General features: G+C 39.8%; 2 protein-coding genes across 3 annotated transcripts in view; one reads left to right on the forward strand and one right to left on the reverse strand.

Moving 5' to 3' along the window:
* LOC108682616 (DNA N6-methyl adenine demethylase) overlaps nt 1–17,489 on the forward strand; it is an 18,833-nt gene extending 1,344 nt beyond the window's left edge. Inside the window, exons 2-10 of the mRNA XM_018171814.2 lie at nt 6,858–7,088; nt 8,047–8,182; nt 8,365–8,822; nt 9,057–9,250; nt 9,493–12,071; nt 13,105–13,189; nt 14,130–14,401; nt 16,488–16,529; nt 17,011–17,489. Coding sequence (XP_018027303.1) covers nt 6,858–7,088; nt 8,047–8,182; nt 8,365–8,822; nt 9,057–9,250; nt 9,493–12,071; nt 13,105–13,189; nt 14,130–14,401; nt 16,488–16,529; nt 17,011–17,228 — 4,215 coding nt within the window. The 3' untranslated portion in view covers nt 17,229–17,489. The remainder of the gene's footprint in view (nt 1–6,857; nt 7,089–8,046; nt 8,183–8,364; nt 8,823–9,056; nt 9,251–9,492; nt 12,072–13,104; nt 13,190–14,129; nt 14,402–16,487; nt 16,530–17,010) is intronic.
* Nucleotide 17,490: 1 nt separating this feature from the next.
* On the reverse strand, nt 17,491–20,850 carry LOC108682617 (serine/threonine/tyrosine-interacting protein A). 2 transcript variants are annotated; one of them, XM_018171816.2, is made up of 5 exons: nt 20,627–20,850; nt 19,856–19,953; nt 19,234–19,416; nt 18,550–18,664; nt 17,491–18,218 (listed from the first exon to the last, which is right to left on the reverse strand). In XM_018171816.2, the coding sequence occupies exons 1-5, from the start codon at nt 20,726–20,728 to the stop codon at nt 18,171–18,173; spliced, it is 546 nt and encodes a 181-aa protein (XP_018027305.1). In that variant the 5' UTR covers nt 20,729–20,850; the 3' UTR covers nt 17,491–18,170. The 2 variants fall into 2 exon arrangements, with proteins under 2 accessions (XP_018027305.1, XP_018027306.1); XM_018171817.2 differs by having other exon boundaries at nt 17,491–18,240.
* Nucleotides 20,851–22,555: the final 1,705 nt, after the last annotated feature.

Genomic DNA, 22,555 nt, shown 5'->3' on the forward strand with positions numbered 1-22,555 from the left:
GGGGGGCGGCAATCCGAAGTCGAAGTCAGAAGTTCGAACGTTTGTTTGACGATTTGTACACAACACGTGCAGCACATGACTCCCAGCGATGATTTTTTTTACCCAGATCTGATTTTTAACCTCTTCTGGTTTACGTCTCGGACAAATTAAGGGCCAGTCTCATGGATAATTTTCAAATTCAATGATGAAAGAATATCTCTCAAAATAATGAGCTGGACTCGATCAAATTTGGTACACGTATTCATTAGGATCTAACGATGATGTTTAGCTCGTGAAATTTTTTTGAGTTTTTCCTTCATTTGTTTTTGCCATACTTATATGGCTATACGGGCCGAAATTCACAGTGATCAAGGAATTTCTTACAAACTACTGAACAGATTCGAACGAAATTTTGAATTTACAGTCCCAACTACCAAACGGTAATGCTTAACTCGTGAAAATTTTTTTCGATTGTGCCTCCGTTTGCGAGTTTTTTTTCATTTCACCTTCATTCGTGATTTAAACAGCAATACGTGCCTTTATTTGCAATAATCAAGAAATTTCTTCCAAACTACTGTTGAAATCTGAACGAAATTTAGTATTTAAATACCTAACCTCAGCAACGGTGATGGCTAGCTCGTTACAATTTTTTCCGATTTTGCCTTCGTTTGCGAGTTGTACGTCTATACGTATACGGCTCTTGGTTAAACCGGCCGGTAGAAAAGCCGGTCGTTTCTCCTATATCTGTATAACTCGCGAACGAAAGCAAAATAGAAAAATTGTCACATTCTTAACGTCACCGTTGGGAGGTTAAGCATTTATATACAAAGTTTTGTTGAAATCTGTTCAGTAGTTTGGAAGAAATTTCTTGATCGCCGCGAATTTAAGCGACAAATTACCCGGCGATACGTACGGGCCGAATATAAAGAAGTGTGAAATCAAGATTGACGGTGAAATGGAGAAAAACTCGCAAATGAAGGTCAAAACAACAAAAAATTTTAAAGCTAAATAAATCACCGTTTGGTATAGGAATGTATATTCAAAATTTCGTTCAAATCTGTTTCGTAGTTTGGAAGAAATTCTTTGATCACTGCAAATTTCGGCCTGTATCGCAATATAACTCATGAAGGAATGTGAAATTCAACAAATTTTCGCGAGCTAAACATCACCGTTAGGTTCGGATGAATACATGTTCCAAGTTTCACTGAGCTGCGTTCATTAGTTTGGGAGATATTACTTGATAATTGAATTTGGAGATTGGTCATGAGACCGGCCACGAGTCCGGCTGTAAATTTGCCCGAGACGTCCTAGGTTTCTAGTGCTGAAACAGTTAATAGAGCTGAAAAACATATTGGTTTACTAAATGGGGTTCTATTTGTGATATACACATTAGTGTTTAACTTTTATATTTTAAAATTGTGCCTGGAGGGCATATTTTAATTTAAAAAAAGGGGCATATGTTTTTATATGTGTCTGTGGGGGGCGCTTGAAATTCACTAGGGAGACGAAGGGGCGCCAGCCTGAAAAAGTTTGGGAACCACTGCTGTAAATTGAGAGGTTGAGATTGTATTGACATTTTAGGCAATTAGAAAGATTTTCCACCCTAATACGAGTATGCTAATTAAAATATTTAATTTCAATCTTCAAATAAGTGAATTTAATACTAGGAACAAGACAATTACAATTATAAGAGTATACTATATAAAATAATTATATGCAGTGAATGGATAAAAAATATTTGAATTGTGCTCATATTTATTTCGAACAGTGTTAGATTTTCTCATAACTTAAGTCTCGTTTCAAGTCGTTTAAGGTTTGGTTATCGTTCAGTTTATGTTTAGTATTGGTTTATTGGTCCTAATTAAATGGGAACAGTGCAGTCAGTCACTACTAGTCGGTGTGTACAGAGGGTAGAGTCTGGTAGATTTATAGGACATAAAACTAGTAGATCTATTGATAGTGTTGTGCACTGTGCTATCAGCTACCTATCTGTTATGTGACTCTTCAATGTTTAGAAGATCTGCATTCCTGAAGTGTTTTTGTATACTGAAGCCAGTTAAATGGTCAATATTTAGCTCATTACCTTGCTCCATACAAACTTTACAAAGCTAATGAATAGACTAATCAATAATTGTTTACCCGAAAATCCCTAAGTGGTTAACACCACCTTGGCCTGTTGGCCATTATTGAAGGCAATAAGTGCCCTTTTTAGCCATCCATTATGATCCATATACTGTTATTGTTAGTAGGCTAATTGCAACATAAAAAAATAACACTTCAAAAAGACAAAAAAGTTGAAAAAATCAAAAAAATTGAATAAATCAAAAAATCATGAAAAAATAAAAAAATCATTGATTTTTGATTTTTTTTATTTAAAAAAAAATCAAAAAAATCGCCAACCCTGGTCGCCGGCCATTTTAAAGATGCGTCGCCAGGTAATTTTTAATGAAAAGCAATTTATGCTGAGTAATGACAAACTATTTACAAGCCACGAACTTATTACAAGGTTGCATGCACGTGTTACCCCAAATAACTAATTTTACCCTAAAAACAGTCCGGTTGTACAGCAAGTGTAAACTGAACAAGTAATAAAGCAGTCTGACCGCTCTAATGCGACCGAAACTACGCAATCGAAAAAATGTTGTTTACATTTTTTGCTGGAACTCATCGCAACTGATTTGCGGACAAGCTTCGCTGCATCGTAATCCATCCAACGTACCGGAAACCTTACTTTTTTCTAAATAGTTGGCTGAAGACTGAGAAATATATTAAATGCAAGAATTTCAATCTAAATCTGTCGGCAAGATCTTCTGAAGGCGAAAATAGAGTATAGACCTGTATTTTGCATGTTTCAATTTAAGTTTAACCTATCTAGTAAAAAATGGCATTGTTTCGAAATATAAAAAGGTGGTCAAAGTTATCCCATTTTACGGTATTACAGTCATTCTAGAAAATCAGGCAGTAGCCACCATTTAATGCCACCAATCCATGGTTGGTACAGAGGGTGGATGCAGCGTCACCAATATATGGGTTTTTAGGCTCTAAGCGTCGCCGGGTAATTTTAAGATGTGTCGCTGGCTAATTTTTAATGAAAAGCCATTTACGCTGAGTAATGAAAAAATATTCACAAGCCACAAACTTATTTACAAGGTTGCATGCACGTGTTACCCCAAATAAATAATTTTACCCTAAAAACAGTCCGATTGTACAGCAAGTGTGAAGTGTCAACTGAACATGTGATAATGCAGTCTGACCACTCTAATGTGACCTCAACTACGTAATCGTAAACTTGATGTTTACATTTTTTTGGTGGGAACTCATCACAACTGATTTCCGGACAAGCTTCACTGCATACTGATCAATCCAACATACCGGAAACCTTACTTTTTAAATAGTTGGCCAAAGACTGACAAATATATTAAATGAAAGAATTTCAATCTAAATGTGTCGGCAAGATCTTCTGAAGCCTGAAGGCATAAATTTTGCTACTGAAGCGTCGCCAAAGATCTTGCAATATTCATCCACTCTCTGCACAGTGGCCACCAATGATGACATTGACGAGACATAAATGTGCATGCTTGGAATATAGCTACTTTTTTTATTATTAAGCTAAAACTAGTCTAGCAGCTGGTCCACCATGGTCAGGAGTGCCAAGTGCAAGGGAACTTATATTGTCATTTAATAAACCTGCGCAGTACGCCGTACTATGCCGGTAAGAAATGCGCCCTGCGCTGCACTCCTAAAAATCCGCATTGTGTTCTGGTTGTTCATGAGTCAACTAGATTGCTAATGCGTCAATCCAGGTAGGAAGATTCTTGCATAGATCACAATTCGAGCAGACATGAATCACACAACTAAAGAAGGCCACATTTCTTGATGTGCCATCATTGCCTTCTAATGATTGACTGGTTGCGGCAAGTAGGGTACAAACCTGTACACCAATGTCAGGACTCAGGACTAAATCCCCGACATCCTCCCGGCCAGCATAAAACTTTTACTATGAAGTAAAAGTTTATTGCAAGTTGAACATTTGGGAAGGATGGTCTTTTCATTCAGGGATTGGGTGCAAATATCTTCAATGTCGATTGGGTCTGGAATTTCCCTTATTCGACAACCATTAATCAATAGTGGTGGTGTTATTGGTTGTAAATCATTGATATCTTCTGGAAGATAAGTCAATGGACTGTCATTTATTTTTGCTTCATTTGAGCAATTATGGTTTCCAAATCTGGCTGCATTATGTTATGTCATGTATACTTTGAATGTGAAAAAAATATAATTATAATGTATAAAAGTTGTTATGTAGGTTATCATAGCACGAATCGCAGTAGAGTATCAAGATTGCAGTTCTGCCACCACCCTTCATTGAATTAACGCACTTTTTCTAAAATTCAACAATCTCTCTTCTAGCACGGTTTTCGAAATTCATTAACTGCATACAATACTCTCTGCTGTGGTGGTCGAGTTCTGGTTGACATGACATCCGTTTGCTTGTTTGATGCTTATTTTGTTAAGGTTACTTCAGATAAATTAATAATTGCCATTCCCATATTTTGGCCCCCAATGTAATGTAGCTAATGATATTGAATGGCATTATTCATACATACTTGTATCTATTAAACTTTTACATTTTAAAGATCTGATGGAAGCGGCAAGCGTCCTTAACAATACTGGGATGTAGATGAAAACATTAATGATGTAGAAGCAGGCTTCAGAAAAAATATTTAAACATGGCTATAATTAAATAAATATCATTACTTGTAGTTTAATAAACATGAAATCTCTCAATAAAAAGTTATATTTTGTTGGTCATTAAAGTTTATATTGCTACGCAAGTCAAACCAACAATAATAAAATACAAGACATGTCTGGGTAATTCTGATGCTCCGCTTATCGGATACGGAACGTATGGTAATCGCAAACTGTGGCTATTAAACACACGGAATGTTGCTATGTGAATTCAAAGAAAATTTCTTCTAAAGTAAAGTTCTAGATTTCCCATTCACCAAATTTCTGTATCAAGAAAAATTATATATTATTGAAAGATAATTAATGGCATATACTGTAGGAACTGAGTATTTTGTCTGTTCCTCAACAAACTGCTCTTGCGCGACCGATTTGATGGCTGGGATTGCATGGCACCTGCGCAAAGATAAAATATTTAGATGATTTTGCTCAAACCTATAACTTCCAAAAACTCAATATGCGTGGGAAAATCCCCCAAAAACATGCATCATCCTGAGTTCAGGGGCTGGACCGCAGGATTGGAATTTTCCTACTTGTTTCTGAAATCTTGCAGCTCTAATGTGACAAATTTTTAATACAATTGGAATCTCACTGCCTGATCCTGCACTTTTGTTAACAATTAGATACCGTAGGTAATTCATCTGGCAGAAATCTTGCAGTTCTGGAAATGGCGGGAAAGCTCTAGTTGGAGCACTGAAGCCTGAAGGTAATGTTTTCCATGCTTGGGCTGGACTCTGGAGCATTCCTGTTATTGTGATCATTGAGCTGCAAGATTTCTGCTAGATAAATTTTTTCCTGTCTCACTGACCACAAAATTGCAATATTGGGCTGCAACTCCTGCAAAATTCGGAGTTGATTTCACCTCGGTAAGCTCTATTTATTGTCCTGGGTCCTTGCTAAATTTTTTGCATAATAAAATCATGAAAATCTTACGTCTTAACCTGCTATTTTTTAAAATTTCCTAAGGACTTTGAAACAATTGTTTATACTGGTCATTTATTTTATATCCTGCCAGTTAGCCTGATTATGACCCTGTCACCCTGATATTCCAGATTAGTCTGAACTATAGTATGGTATCATCATCAAACTAAGCCAATTTTGATTTTCCTAAAATTGCAGTCAAAAATTATTGTTTCATTGGTAATTTTTTAAATCCTGTGTGAAAGTAGGCTGGCTTTCTTTTTTTTTTCACTATAGAAAATTACAAAAGGGCAATATTTGCAAAAAGAATGAATAAAATTAACCAGATTTGCTGGTTGTTTCTGCCCAATTTTTCATTTACAAACTAGAAAATTGGCCAAAACTAGCTAAAAGCGAGAAAAAAGTCCTTGTTCTTCTAAAGTTTTGCCTATTTATATGGCCTCTAGTCTTTTACCTATGCTTCTTTAATGTAATGAAAGAAAAAAAAGCACAATTGTTCTGCACTCTTTGATAATCATCTGTGATATTATTGTTTTTATTCATGATTTCAGAAAACTCTGCCCAATATTCCATATTGGCTTCAAAAGCATCCTTCAATTCTGATGTAAGGTTTATTAAGTTCATAAATTTGGCAATTGGACAAACTTAGAACATCTTGAAGTTGTTCTGAATCATGGTGGAATTCCAGGAAGTGCCTGGTTATTTAGCTCCACCCAGACAAGCAGAGCGCTCCACACTTTAGGACAGGGAAATGGCATGCTATTGAGAGTGTTAATTGTTAAGGAATTCCGAGTGATTTGGGTGCTGGAGCGCTGTAGTGCACTCATCCAGGGCGTGCCCCTACTTTTCTAGAGCATAAGCTCCTCTTTTGGACTGCACTCCTAAATTAAAGTGCAGTACATGGTCACTTAGACACTTAGAAGGCATTTAGAATGCCACCATCTTCCGATTTCTACCTGTTCTATGCAACAAAACACAGATTTACATCATGCTTTTCTCTTGCAGGTAAAAAAGAGCATTTTGAGGGTAATTTTCAAAAACAAAGAGCAAATATGTTCAATTTTTCTTAATTTTTACTAAATTAAAAGTTTACTTGTAGCTGGATGTTGGCAGCAATTTCAAGGATGTATTAAGCAGGAGATCGTAGATGTACCTCAAAATTTAACTTGCTTCAAACTTTTCAATATTTAATGCTTGCGACCAATTTTCAGGTGAAGGCAAAGTTGATAGCTGCTGGGCAACTTTCAAATGGGAAAACTATTGGAAATCACCCAACCTCTGATTCAAGTGGTACCAGCAAATCCTTGCGTGTTGCTGGAGCTGCAGGTTGTGCCAAGTCTCGACTTGGTATGTTCCACACCGAAGAAGTTGTCATCAATGATGTGTCCATGAGTGCACGCAACTATCTAACAAGAACAGCAACTCAAGAAGAGATTACAAAGGTGAGTAAAATAGAATGGTACCTTTTGGACCCTAGTATCTGTTAACTCGTGACACTTTTTGACTCCAGCACCCCATTTATACAGTTCTTGACTCCAGCTTCTCTTTACTATACTTTCCTTGACTCCAGCACCCCATTACTATACACTCCTTCAATCCAGCTCCCCATTACTATACACTCCTTCATTCCAGCTCCCCATTACTATACTCTCCTTGACTCCAGCACCCCATTACTATACTCTCCTTGACTCCAGCACCCCATTACTATACACTCTTTGACTCCAACTCCCCATTACTATACACTCCTTGACTCCAGCTCCCCATTACTATACTCCCCATTACTATACACTCCTTGACTCCAACTCCCCATTACTATACACTCCTTGACTCCAACTCCTCATTACTATACACTTCTTGACTAAAGCACCCCATTACTATACACTCCTTGACTAAAGCACCCCATTACTAAACACTCTTTGATTCCAACTCTCTATTAGTAGTGGAGACTAATTTCCAATTTGAACAAATTTGGTGAAATAATCGGGAAAAATTTTCCAGTGTGTATTTCAATTATAATTGTGATATTTTAATATATGATAAAAAACAGGAACATTGATTTTTTACAGTCAATCTCAACTTGGCAAAGTTTGGTAATTTTTTGTTGGTATGTTTGGACACTTCTCTCTGAATTAAAACCAGTTCTAGAAATTTCCTAATAATCATGAATTATTCTGCCAAGTATTTCTCGTGAAGTGTCACTAAATTTGCATTGAAATAATTTCATTGTTTGCTCAGATTCTTGGGCATCATTATTGAAGCTGAGATTTCTGGCAAAATATAAGATTAGCTCTTGACAAACCTTGGACAAATTACAATAATCTCAAGTATGGACAAAAATTTTACCCCACATATTTCAGCAGTTTTGCAAACCTGCTATCAATGGGCTCACTTTGATTGCAGATATCAGGGGCGTCTGTGTCTACCCGAGGTCGTTATCTCAGTGCTGCTGAGGTTGCTAAGTTGCCCCCTGATCCTCCGTCGAATGAGAGGCCCCTTTTCCTTCACATACAAGGAGCCAATGAGCAGGATGTAAAAGGTGCGTTCCATTTTCACAATATTTCGATCTTTTGCCGTAGTTGTTTTAAATTTATAGATATGAAAATATTTATCATAGATAAAGTGAATATAACTATCATAAAAACTCTGTCAAATCTCCAACACACCTTGTTGCTAAAAATGCTACAATCAATATCGTCACTCCTGTTTTCTTTCCAACAGTTGCTGTGGGACGTGTCATGCACATAATTCTGGAACACAATCAAGGAAATAAATCTACGACCAATAATGGGAAAAGCAGTTCAAAGTTTCATGGGCGTGGAAGAAACCATTCAAAATTTGGTACTGGGTCACGTTTCAGCCCAGCAAAACCTGGATGGGCTTCAAACCTCGAAGGAAATGCCAATGCCATCGCCGACAAGATGCAATGTCGAAAATCTGTGTATGAGAGACTAGGCACTCCTCATCCACCTTCAATAACACCGGACGTTGATCCCATGTTGGCTGGTGCTTCAAATGGCAATGACTTGGCTCTGGTCTCACAGGAAAATTTTGATCTAAGACTGAGGTTGAGACCTCCATGCTATGAACCCAATCCTCCAGTTGTGGGCAGTGCCTTGGTAGAGCCTGAGAATTCCAAAGTAACTTTTCTGGTAGCGCCTCCACCAGCTCCATTGCAGGTAAGATATTAGTCAACACATTGAACTATGTTATTATACCAACCTATTCTTCAATTTCAACAACAAAAGACTTATATTACTGCTTGCATTTTTTAATTTGTTTATTCAGGTATAACTTTTATTGTGTGCAGTTTATCCGGTCGTATTCTATTCTTTTTCCTTTCATCTGCAGTCTTTTGCATAATTCTCAATAGTTGTTTGCCACGATGGTAATAATTTTTTTCGTTTTTGCAGCGTGAGAAGGTTTTCTTGCCAGACCTTGCAGGGGTACCAGCAACGGAGGTGTTTGCAGCTCTTGCAGGAGAAAATGAAGAAAATCTTCAGTACATCCGAGAAGAAACAGGAGTCAACGTTGTGCTCAGAGGCACTGGAAGCCTTGACACCTTAACATCAACCCTCCAGCCTGAAGCTTTACACTTCTACTTAGAGTACGAAAACTATCTTATTTATTGCTCAAAATAAAGTGATGATTCTAATCATAAAATGCGCCTTTTGCTTATTTTTCAATACTCGTCCATCTCAATGAGAAATATTTTGGAATGTGCCTGCTACATATGCATTGTTTATATACACAGTAAGCAAACTGTAACGTTACCAAGCATTGCATATGCATAGTTAATTTTATGGTATTTATTCAAATAGTATACTCAATAATTTGTTTTTGTAACAGGCACACGGACATAAATCGTTTCAATAACGCCAAGTCCTTAGTGGTGAACCTCGCCCAGACTGTCATCTCGGAACTGCAGCAGCAAGTACTGCAGAAACAAGTTCACTTGCAGGTGCATGAACAGCACCTGCAGCTGCACCAGTTGGCCCAACAGCAAATCCAGCAGCTTCGACAACAACAATTGCAAGAAGCTCAGCAGCAAGTTGAACAGCAACAACACGTTCAACAGCAACAGCAGATTCATCAAGCTGAACAGCAGCTGCAGCTTGTTCAGCAGCAACACCTGATTCAACATCAGCCGCAACACACAGCTATAGAGCAACAGCAAGTATCTCACGTCGTAGTAACCCCCACCGTAGACGCACAACACCAAACATCTCACGTGGTGTTGCACCAGGTTCAGTTCCAGCTCCCACAAGCAGAGCACCCACACCAGCAGTACAGCCAGCCTGCTCAGGAGGTCGCTTATCAGTTCACTATCGCTAACCAGCCTGCCGCCTCTTCGGTCCCTGATGTGCACACGCATGTTGAGGTCAAAGCTGAAATTACTGCCAATGCTGCAAGTGTTGAAAATTTGATACCTCAGACACTGGCTCCTGGAAATCTTCCAACTTCATCCAATTCAAGTTCATTGAATTTTTCTGCTCCTGGTATACCAGTCACATCGGCTGCTTCGAACGTGCATCAAATTCTCCGTACCACTCCCAGCCGATTTTCAGAACATCTTGACACGGCCGGCTCTTCATCTAAGCACCACTTTGCTCATCAAGAAACTGTTCGAGCCACCCACGCAATGGCTAAAGATGAATCTGTAAACACAACAGAACCTCAAATCCATTCTGCTACCTCCCAAGAATTACCTGTGGGGGCTTCTAGTTCCATCGAGCATCAAAGTCATGGATCGGGATTGGAAACTACACAGACGGCTACTACTGAACATGAATCAGCAACTGCAAATGAATTGCCTTCAAGTGAAGCTCAGCGCATGGCCTGCTCTTCTAGTTTAGCTCATACTGTTTCATCATTCGCTCCCTCCATGGTATCGCAACCTTCAGTAGCGATTCCTTATTATGTTTCTGTCCCTTCTTATCCACCTCCAACCCCTTCTGTTGCCACCTATGATGCGTCGCAACCTCCTCCTGTATCACACCCTCCAGCCACGGTCGCTCAAGCTGCTGTTGTACCATCAGCTTCCTATGCAACCATCTCTGTTGCTTCCTATGCTGCGGCACCTGCTGCCTCCTATGCTGCGACACCTGCTGCCTCCTATGCTGCGACACCTGCTGCCTCCTATGCTACAGCATCGTATGCCTCCCCTGCTACCTCACATTCATCAGCACCGGTGGTTTCTTATGCTTCAGTACCTTCAACCTCAAATGCGGCCGTGGAGCCTGCGACCCAAACCGAAGCTCCTGCTGCAAATTTCGGTACGCCGTCGGTCTCTGCATATAATCCCCATACTAGATCTTACGATGTTTCAGTCCCTCTTGTTTCATCTGCTGAAGTTTCTCAGTATCCTCCATCGACCGCCAATACAGTTGTAAATTCGCAATTCGGTCAGCAGTGTCACCTGCAGGGCCAACAAGAATCAGCACTCCACTTACAGAATGAGCATCAGGTGACAATTTTGTCTCAACCACATCAAGTGCCTTCTCAATTGCAAAGCCAGCATCATCTTGCAGTCAGCCAAGCCCAATCCCTCCAGCAAACTGGCGAACCTCGAGCTGAAATGCAGCCTCCGAACCTCTCTCATTCCCAGGTATATCCGCCTACATCGGCTCAGCAGCAGCCAGTGTCACCGTATAAAGCACAGACCCATCATCTGTCTGCTCGACAGAGTCCAAGCTCTTTGAATCAATCTCCCTATTATGTAAATCACAAGCCTCCTAGCACATCTGCGGCAGAGGAGACCCGGATAAGTTCTGCTCCTGATTATTTGCTACGGGAACAAAGAACTGATCCAAACAGAAACCACTTAGATGTAGAGCAGCGTCATTCTGGCGAACAGCAAGAAAATCGTCCAGCTCATATACATGAGCATGAGCATCTTCACTTCCAATACCCACAGCCACCAAACACGAACGACGGACACCATCATCAAATTCAACAACAGCAAGAAATGCAGCAGCAGCAGCAAATACAACAGCAACAGATACATCATCAGCAGCAGCAACTGCAACAGCCACAACATAATGTTATTTATCAAACGCACTCTCGCCCAGAGCAAGGAACTCATCAAGATTCTTATCATTTGCAACAACAAGCAGTAGATCAACATCAGTCTTACCTGCGACGAAAAGATGAGCAAGAACAAATGTTACAGGCAAGCCAGGATTTGCAAATGAAGCTGCAAACTCCAAATGAATTTGTAGACAATTCTCATAAGAATATCTACCAGGCTCATCAACCAACATCGGCTACACAGCTTGGCCAAGAGATGTATGATCCTCATAACTATCCCGAGTCTCGACAACAGAACTATGAGACGACTCCATACCAAGAGTATCAAGGCTCAACCGGGTCTGCTCACAACTCCTTACACTGGCAACAGCAGCAGCGAAACGAATTTCATTCAACAGGTACCCTTTCAGTTGTTAATGTCCCATTAGGTTTTCTTCTGGAACAAATAGCAGTAGGCCAGCAGTAGTAGTCAGTTAAATGCTTCGTTGAGCTTCATTATGAGGTAATTTGTTACTCGCACTCCCCTAAGGTATGATTTTAATTGCATTGGGTCTCTAGGGTGGCCACTAACTTTCGAGTTGGTCCATAGGAACACACAGGGTGCAGTCCAATTCTTCTTTATTCACATCACAAAAAATTAAAGTTGTTCTATTGTGCCCTCTATGTAGTAGGACTACTATACTACTCTGCCTCTTCCTCTTGCACAGCTTAGCGTCTCGCAAGTTCGCAACGCAGGGTTGAGATTTCTTTGCGGCGCAATGATATGCCGTATTATGTGGGACTCTTCTGTACCGAAAAGGCAATATGTCTAAATTAGTTTACGTGTTCTCAACTGTTTTGAAAAGTGTAAGATCGGTTGTTATTTTCGGTTGCATAATTGCTTCGGTAGGCCTCCTTGAGAAGCTTGGGTAGCTTGTAATCAAGAAACACTATTAATGAGTTATACGGTACATGCAGTTTATTTTAGTTCACTGTTGCTAGGGCAATATAAATTGCTAAACCTTCAGTGTTTCTAGCGCAACAGTGAAACCTGCCTCTCCATCTTAACAGCAGTGCTGTTAGGATGAAAAGGCAGATGAACCAGTAGAACATTGGGCAAACTCTAACAAACTGCGATTCAGCCGCGCGTAATCATAACGCAGTTTGTGCATTGCAAGTCTCGTTTGTCGAGAGCAATGAATGATATGATGAGTTACAGAATCGCATAGTACACTAGTACGATCTCGGCATTTTTCTTCCACATTCCTCCATATATCATATATAATTTCACAGATAACGGGGAATCTATCTTGACATGTAATTGTACCTTTAAATATCTTCATCTCTAACGAGGTAGCTAAAACCATCTTTTGGCCCGCTTGAGTTTCCGTACCTTATTTCCTTTTATATTGACTTTAAGGAATGATTTTAAAGTCCACATTTTTTCTGCAGATGTGGCGGGACCTCCGAAGTCGAGCGTTGGACCTGGTGGCGTCGTTGCTAGAGCACCTCCTCAGCGGCTGGTGTATGATTCAGGGTGAGGTTGCCTTCTCTCCAGCTCTGTAGGCTCACTCACAGCTGTTATCTCACCAAGCTTGGTACATGTCAGTTTCTGACTCTTGCATTAATTTATTCATTTAAGGTTTCAACGTCGCCGTGGATGCAGATGGTAAGATGGACCATGTCCTGATCAATGTACCTCAACAATTTTCAGTCCATTAATCTCATTTTTTCCCGAGATATTCAGGTTTGGATGCCTTTGAAGTCACAATAGATATCCTTGCTTAAATTAACTCTAATTTTAATTTATTAAAACTACGCTCATTCTTTAACTTTGTGCAAATAACTTTATTAGTATCATTCGCCTTCCATTCCTCCTTGTAGATGGAGGGAGGTGAAAATTTGAAACCTCTGCTTGAATACAAGCCTGAACTTTGTCCGGTGTATGGTCATGCGGGTTCTTAACATTTTCTTCTAATGTTCAAACGAAGTTGGTTGAGAAATTTTTACTATTCAAATGCACATTAATCAAGAATTAAAATGTGCTTTGCCTATTTTTTGGTTGGTATTATACGCTTCGAATCATCTTGTATAATTTTAACCAAGTGTTATCGCTGAATCAGATAGTCAAAATTATATCAAGATCAAACCTCAACAAATTTCTAATCGAGCAATTGCACCAAAGATAATCGTTCGCGCTTAACACCACAGATTCCACTCAGGAAGATCACTATCAGATATGACTCATTATTTCTTCTTGTGATACGTCATGTGAAGAGTTGAATTAATTTATGCGATCAAATTCCCGAAGAATGAAACTAGCCGAACTAGGAATGATTCTCTAAAATTCAGCTCAATATTTGTAATCCTCGGCGATTTTGCCCGTTAAAGTTACATGTATTGTACGGAAAAGTTTAATACTAGGTCGCGCGGGGTAGACTAATCATGCCTCGTGTGCGGTGACTCCTTCTCTGCAGGTATTGCAGCAACTCTGCCGCTCATGCCACCTCCACTGCCGCTCCTCTGCACTTAACAGTGGCAGAACTCAGCCAGCATCCACCCCCACCACCTCCTCCTGCACCGCCAACACCAACTCTCCGCGATTACCACCAGCCAATAATCAATCCGTTGCCAGAATTTCCGGTTCGTCAGTTGCCAGAGTATGCGGCTCGGCACGGCGATTCAATGCAAAGTAATACAGGGTGGAGCGTCTACCCAAACGCTGCTGCTGGTGCTCCCTCGCACCGAGGTTTGTGAACTAACAATTGCCCATTTCTTAATTCTGCAGGTTCCCATAAGGTGGCACCGGTTGGCGGTTTTGTGTTTTTCGTTTCTAGCACGAAAAAATGTGATAAATCTTATTTATGACCACTCTTTTTGATTCCGTGGGGAAGAGCCAAGCATAACGCTAAAGTGTTGTCTATATGTTGTATAGCAGAGGTTTGTGTACTGCCACAGCTGTGCAAAGCATCACTTTATTGCGCTCTGCAGCTGGCTATATATCAATTTCACTCACCTACAAACTCTCTACGCTAATGTTGTGCTAACTGCACCAAAAGTGTATTCTGCTTTGGCGCACTGCAATGTTATTGCTCTGAAAAATTTACCGTCGTAAGTTTTAAAAACATTGGCTTAGTATAAGAGTAAATCTATCCAGTTCTGAGAAGTTTCCGCTTTTATTTTACCGCGAATTTCGATTTTTTTCAATTATTAATCCAAGGAAACTTTTTGTTCACTTAAATATGATTTATTAAATTCCATCTGCTGTTGTTTTTAACGTAACTACCGATAACGAGACTAAAATCTCTTCAAATATCCAATCATTTTGCTGTTGAAACGTAGCAGGCGGCGCCGTAAACATTTTCAACTAACTGGACCAAATAGAGTATTACGGTATCCCTCGTAGAAGGTTTTACTGCAACTGTCGAATGACCTCTAATGTTCTTTAATTTGTCCTCTTGTCTTTTGATACTACAGGTGTGTTCCCTCTTCTTTAGCCTGAAGCTTTTCAAAATATTGAACCAGACTAATCTGGTCCGTTTTATGACTAATTCATGATCTTGGTTCCAGTTGAATAACACTGGTGTTATACGAGTTTCTAAACCGACAGGGTTGCCTTCAATATTTTTAGCATTGCTGGATTTGAAATATAGATTGCGTGTGCCCGATACATAACATTATCCGTTAGTGCAAGACTTAGAATAAATAATAACTTTTTATAAATAATAGTAACTAAATACCTATATAAATAATAACTGGATGTATTATAAACAATTGAAAAGAAATTATAAATTAATCGCATCACTTCAGTATCAGCACTTTAATCTGTAAAATGGGCAGAGCTGATGAAATATGAGCCTCTGAGCTTAACAACTTAGATTTATTGGTTTTCAACGCTCATAAGTCTGTATTTTTGGTTAATCTTTCGCTACCTCGTTAGATAAATTCTCAATAGTATTTCTTCATGAGTTTTTCTGAAATAGTTTTCTTGAGTTACTCTGACGAGGAAGCGCGACCTTTTAACTCTTGAGTGATTGAAGTCCGGATGCACTTAGAATGAACAATTTATGTGCGAGTTCATTCATTTATCATTTACATTCATCTACGAGTTCCGTAATACCTTGCTGTGCTATCGCTCGCATCTATTGACTGATTTTCAAAAAATACTCCTCGAATTGAAACAATACATTATTTATTCCTTTTTCCCCTCACTGCATCAAGGCCCACGGGGAAGAAAGTTCATCGCCTGTGTTCTCTCAGCTGCTTGTGTCTTTTATGAACCTTTCTCAGAGGCAGATTAAGCTCCTCTCGGAACTTGTTGATCCGTTAAATTTGTGCACTGCTGTTAGCGAGCGCTCATGCTCATTTTTGCAGCAATGTTTTAATTATTTACAGTCCGTGATTATTGCAATAATACGACAATATTGGTTGATATTCTGTTATTTTTCTCAGAACAGGATAAGTTGATACCGTGGTTCCGAGTAGAGCTTGATCTGCTTCCTGTCTTTTGTGTAGTGTCAAACCACAGACAATACGCAAAAATTTCTTCATATCTATTAATCGGAAATGCTGGATTGAGTTAATTTATGCAACGTGTTCTACATTTTCAGATACGACTAGCCATGTGGTCATCAGTTTTATCAGTAGTTTTTAACATATGCTAATTATTAATTCATCGAAACTTTCTTTAGGACGTCACCTCTTATTTACAGACGGGTCAGCCTTGTTTAGTAATGCGGTTCAGTGAGTCCTATGTCGAGGTTAGTATTGACGATTTGCGTTTCGAAATACAGTATCGAATTTTTACAATATTCTAATATTATTCTGTGCTTTAGGTGAGCTCCAGCGCCAACCAACCAGAGATTTTTGCCACGCTGGTAAGTTTCTATTTTAGCTGCTCTATTTTCATAACAGTCCTGTTTTGTCATTTTCGAATAATTAGAAATACTGAGAAATTGACTCAATATAAATCTTGTGTGGCTTATAATACAAATATAACTGTTTGACCAAGATATGTCTGAATTTTTGCAGTTATGTTGTATTGACAATATATTTCAAGGCCCATGTTATAACAAGCTCTAAAAGTGGCTAGACCAAGCCGTTAAGTTCAGTGACGTCACGTTATTCATCGTGTCATGTTTTAAAATACATGAATTCCTGAAAATTGACAAGCTCCTATTTTGTCCGGGCCGTGTCTGTATCGTCACTGATTTGTGCTAAAAGTTGGGATTCATCTCAATTTTTATCGGGACAAAGTTTTAGGATCGTCTCCAATGGCGGAAAAAAATACCAAGACGCAGATGCCTAACGATATTTTACAACTGTTCGTCGATATGTATCGACTGTCACATTGGCCAGGTGGCGAGAGCAATGTTTCGGGACGGCGATCTCGTATCGACGGCGGCAAGAACACACTTGAGGACCGCAGCCTAGATCAGGCCGGCGAGTCTGGCGCTACTGACGCCGACAAGGGCATCCTGAACACAGGGCGGAGGAGCGACACCACAGCCGTTGTCCGGCGATACGGCAACTACCCTTTCGGGAGCGTGGGGCCCATCAAAAGAAGACGCTTCTGACGAGTTAATCTTGTATCACTTATTTCTGTATAGTGAATTCTTTTGAATATAGCGTTGATTTAGTTATTACAGAACCCTTTCCTGAAGCTTGTTGAATAATCGCTTCTCAGTTTGTTTTAGTTCTTAACCCATGGAAAGTAGAAACGTCCATGAATGAGCCCCTTTCCGCCACTTCCCGGTAATGTTGGTGATCAAGGATTTGTGCCATTCTTGCACCAGAAGGTGAATAGACTTGTGAGAATAAGATACAAAAATTAAAAATTTTTTTTTATTCTTTCATCGTAACGCACTTTACAAAAATATATTCTAAATAACTTGGTTTCATGAGGGTGTCGCACCATACGATGGCCGGACTACTTTTTTACACTAAATTAATGTACTATTAAAAATTTCATACGGACCTGAATCACGTATGAATTCGGGCATATTGCTTCACAAATTCCACAGTATTATGCAATTCATTTTTTATGCATGCTATTGGCAAGGTCTTTTATACTTATAAAATAGGTCCTAATCTTTAGAATGTCCCAATATCTACGCACAGCATCAGTGGTGTCCTCAACATGCAACAAAACAACCTACATTTCAATCAACAAAATATATACACACCACAATTGTTATAATTTGTCATGTGGTGGCCGTCGTGTCAAACTGATGAACAGCTAAATTTCAACAGATACACGCGAGAAAATGTTCGATAAAATAGCTCGGTTATGCAAACGAAATAGAGTTCAGTTCCTATTAGTTAATTCATCATCACTATTTTCTGCTACAATCGTTTTGGGAAGTTAATCATCGAGAGACCAATGATCAATGAAAACCCTTCTACAGATGCTGATACGAAAAGAACGTGACACACTAGCACACAACTTCTTCGTATACATTATTACAGTATTTGATGACGAGTTTGCAGGGATGGAGAATGAATTGAGGTAGAGAACGTCATATGCGCGCCTTTTTCGCTGGAGGATCATCATCACTTGGCGTCATCTAATGGAAAATATACCGTTTACTGTCGGACAGAAAATAAAATTAGCTAATGATTTCAGCACAAACAATTGAGAACACGAGTGGAGTTATGAAAACACAATTGAATTTTAAGAATGCTTTAGGTAGAACCTTTGTACTGAAAATAATTGGTAGTCATTTAATAATAAGAAGTATACTTGAAGATTGTAGTATTTTAAAGCGATGAAGCTAGTTTTTACGACTCAATCATGAAATGCACCAAAGCTGGGCTGCAGTAGGATGCTGTTCAACACGTCTAAAATCATTTTTCAACAAGATGCTGTTGAATCAATAAAATAAGCCCGTTGCTCACCGGACGCGCTCGTTGTGCTGAGGTCACTTCAGCGTCGTACTGACGTAGCTGCTCCAGCAGCTCGGGCGTGATCGTCAGGCAGAACCTATGAGCAGCGACCTTCTGCACCGCCTCTCTAGAAATATTATTACAATTTAATTATATAATATTTAAATTCATCAACTGAAGCTTTGCAGGTGTCATAATTATAACATATTCAAATCATTTGTACTTTAACTGATGCACTGCAAAAATTATCAAAATTATTATCCTGGTTAACGAATTTGCCATTAAATAGATAGGGACTTTTAGGCTGTTTTGTGAATATAATTGAGAGACAAAGAGAAATGTAAGGAATCCTGCATACACAACAACTTAATCCTACCAATTACACCCTCGGTGAGACATCGCGAGCTCTATGGTGGGACGTTCAGAAACAATGAACTTAGGTACGCGAAATCCCATTAGACTTCGGACGAGTGCAGGCACACATCAGAAGACTGACCTGAGAGCCTTCAAGTTTTAAAATTTCATGCTTATTCACAATATCAGAAAATATGTTGATCTTCACAATTCACTAAACATACACGGCTGGGATGTGCACTGCCTAAAGCCACTACATAGACAGTACATTGATCCAACATACACGGCTGAGATGTGCACTGCCTAAAGCCACTACATAGACAGCACATTGATCCAACATACACGGCTGGGATGTGCATGTCAAACATGATGAAGGCAACGGCGATGGCAGCGCTGCGGCAGGCGCCAGAGAAGCCCTGCACCAAACACCGGCCTTCACCTTCCCGACAACTCGATATGAAGGCGAGGCTCTGCGGCAACACTGAAGAGAGAGGCGTGCTCTCCGTCATCTCTACCTCCATGTACCTGAAATAGGAATATTTAATTACTACGGTTATATTACACTAAAAATATTATACATCTTGACTAACAAGACCACCCGCTCAATTTGAGTTGCACGAAATGTAGCAGGTTGGCAAAAATTGCGCATATTTTTAATGAGAATATCTAATTCAGTATATCTCAGGTACACTTCAATGCCGGTGCATTTTATTAGGATGAATGAAAAATATGCGTCCAAGAATTTCAGATCCATAAACGACACACCGATCTACCCAACATAATTTAACCTAACCAAGATGTAACCACCACAACGATCACACCGTGAACAGCACACCCGTCACATCGTAACCAACACACCCGTAACACCGTGACCAACACACCCGTCGCATCGGAAGCACCACACCCATCACATCACATCGAAACCTAAAAAAAAAAAATCATCAAATCTTATATTTCCACTCACGTAAAAAGCTGTGGGAACTTTGGTCGCATGACGCTGGCCTCTACGTCTGAGCGCACGCACAGAACGTGCGTAATGCCGGCCGTCTCCAGCTCCGGCAGCTGCAAGTATAGAAGTAGTATAGTATAGCAGTCCTTGATAAGCCCGTTAGACCTGTTGCAGGATCTTATCATTGCAGAAAATTCACAGCTTGTTGCGGTCTGGAACACACAACTCACTACACCAATGTTGCTGTGCATAACAACCCGGCCTACTCGCCGGTACGACCAGAACTGGCGCAGGTAGCTGGGATCGAGCCCACAGCTCACTGCTCCAATCAATGTACTCTTAACTGTACCCACTGAGCTATTAAATCTTGATGCTCACTAAACATGACTCAAAAGAAAACTCAATGGGTCACGAGAAAAAAAAATTATGAGACGTTATCAATAGGTTCTTACACTGAAAACACATTCATGAAGTTCACAAGGAATCAAGCATTTCATAATAACCTCAATGGGAGTTTCCTGCATTAGTTGGGTGCATCATGCATTAATGGGGAGTCTCAGCAAGAAGGCTTTAAGATGCAGTGTAGAGCGTTAGCTGAAGTGCTCCCGATACATCAGCCTCTCAGAGCATCAATCACATGAACAAAATACACAATAATCCCGACAAGACACATAAACCGACCTTAGCTTCACACATCGCACTGAGAGGCTTCACGGCAGAGTACCCTAACAGTGACATAAACCTTAATATAACAGATTAAAATAATCACAAAACACGAACACCAACCTTGGCCTCACACACGGCGCTGAGGGGACCCAAATAGAGGCCCGGGTAGACCTCCTGCATGTGGCGGCGCATGTTGTAGCGCCACTCTATCTCAGGCACCATCGCGTCGCCCAGCCGCTCGGCGCTACTCCTAACAACTCACACTAGAACATTTGTTGCTACTATTTCATTTCACCAGTGATCGTAATAGAACTGAAAGAATAAAACTATTAGGATAATAGCTATCAATTGTGACCGGATGTGTTCAAAGCGGAAAAAAGCGCGATTGCAGAGCAAAGTGCGAAAAATTGTTGGTAATGTTCCATAAAAATAACAGTTTAAGTCACTTTTCATGGACTGTGGACGGTCATAGGCATGGATCAGATACTAGAATTCTGTTACCGATAGTTCAGCAAACGTAATGTTCCAGGTAACGATCACCTACAGGGTTACGGTTACGGATGGCATCTCAAGAAAATTAAAAGAGCAGAAAATAATATCGCTGGACACATATTTTCTTTGTTACTTGAAAATTAAAATTTATTATTCTAAAGAGAAATCAATAAATTAATCTTTCTAATAACCTCCGCATCTCTAAAAACTTTTCCTTACTGAGCTAAGAATTTTGTTTGTTAGAAGGAGAAATGTAATCAAATATCGCAACGGCTCCCGAATGCGAATTACGACTCCTTAACTTTGTAATCACAATCAAATAAATATGCCTATGAACTCATCAATCGTTTAGAGAATTAAAGGGTCAAGTATTACCGATGGGTGCTCATCAAAGAGGAAAATTAGCCACCATCAAAAAGTTCGTTAGTCGGCACGCCACATGAAAGCGATATTAGATAAATTAAAATATATTTTTAGAACAGAGCGGAAGTTCGTATCGAAGATACGACCGGTTGAAGGCGGTATCAGGGCAATTAAAACATTTATAACGGAGTGATAATTCCTCTCAAATATACGAGAACGACCGTCTGGGGATGGGACCGAACTTGTATCAAGATCCACGCTAAGCACTCGGGACCGGGGGAATGCCTCACCTCCCCTGGCAGGAGCCTCGGCCCCCACCCCCTGCGGACTGCATTACATTAAAACTTCACAATTTATAACGGTTTGTTTAACTAAAGCGTAATAATTCCAATCGCCCCGTATCTTCTTCAACGAGTGTTAATGTTAACACAAATTTCTCCTAAAAGTCCGTTGGATCTATGGGCACTGCAAAACAATATGCAAATTATTATTCATCAAGTTATTGGCCTGTAATTAACATTTTAAATCAATGAAACAAAAAGCACTCGGTTTGCCACAGAAATAATCCTAATTATGCTAAGCATTGCTCAGTATTCCACAGCAGCAGTACTCATAAATAAATCTAGGCCAGAGTAAACAAGAGTTCCACGGCGAGTGGGAAATCCGGGGCCATATCATCACTAATCATTTATATAGTTCGTGCCTTGTAAGCCAATCACTGACGACTCTTCAAGCTAAACCCACCAAACACTGACGACAGATCAGCCGCTAGGTTTACTTAGCCCACTACGTGTACTTTAGCGAGTGCGCCCCCTGGATATCAATAAAAAATATAACTCAGTACTCACGGCAGTGAGTGACAGAGAGCGCATTTTCTCGTCGACGAAAACTTGGTCACGGATAGACGGACGGACAGGCAGACAGACAGACGGACATGGCGAACACTATAGTGTATTTTTTCCATAAATGAGAAAATGCGCTAAAAATAAATTTTCGTTATGTAATCAGGTGAAGAAAAAGTCAGGAAGCAAATGCTACATGTACTTGAGGCCGCTACAGCAGAACACGACATGCCATCGCATAATTCCAAGTTCTCATCAATCTTCGTAACAATGGTTATTCATCGCGATAATTTAACAGATAATGAATAATTTTATTAAAATCAACGAATTTTGTTCGTAATCAGATATAAGA

The sequence above is a fragment of the Hyalella azteca genome, unplaced genomic scaffold, assembly GCF_000764305.2.
Source record: "Hyalella azteca isolate HAZT.00-mixed unplaced genomic scaffold, Hazt_2.0.2 contig3210, whole genome shotgun sequence".
Classification (NCBI taxonomy): Eukaryota; Metazoa; Arthropoda; class Malacostraca; order Amphipoda; family Hyalellidae; genus Hyalella; species Hyalella azteca.

Coding starts and splice junctions, on each gene's coding strand:
- LOC108682617 (XM_018171816.2), bottom strand. CDS start 20,728: ATGGTGCCTGAGATAGAGTGGCGCTACAACATGCGCCGCCACATGCAG. Junction 19,954..20,626: donor GCGCCGTGTGTGAGGCCAAG/GTTGGTGTTCGT, acceptor CTATACTTGCAG/CTGCCGGAGCTGGAGACGGC. Junction 19,417..19,855: donor AAGTTCCCACAGCTTTTTAC/GTGAGTGGAAAT, acceptor TTCCTATTTCAG/GTACATGGAGGTAGAGATGA.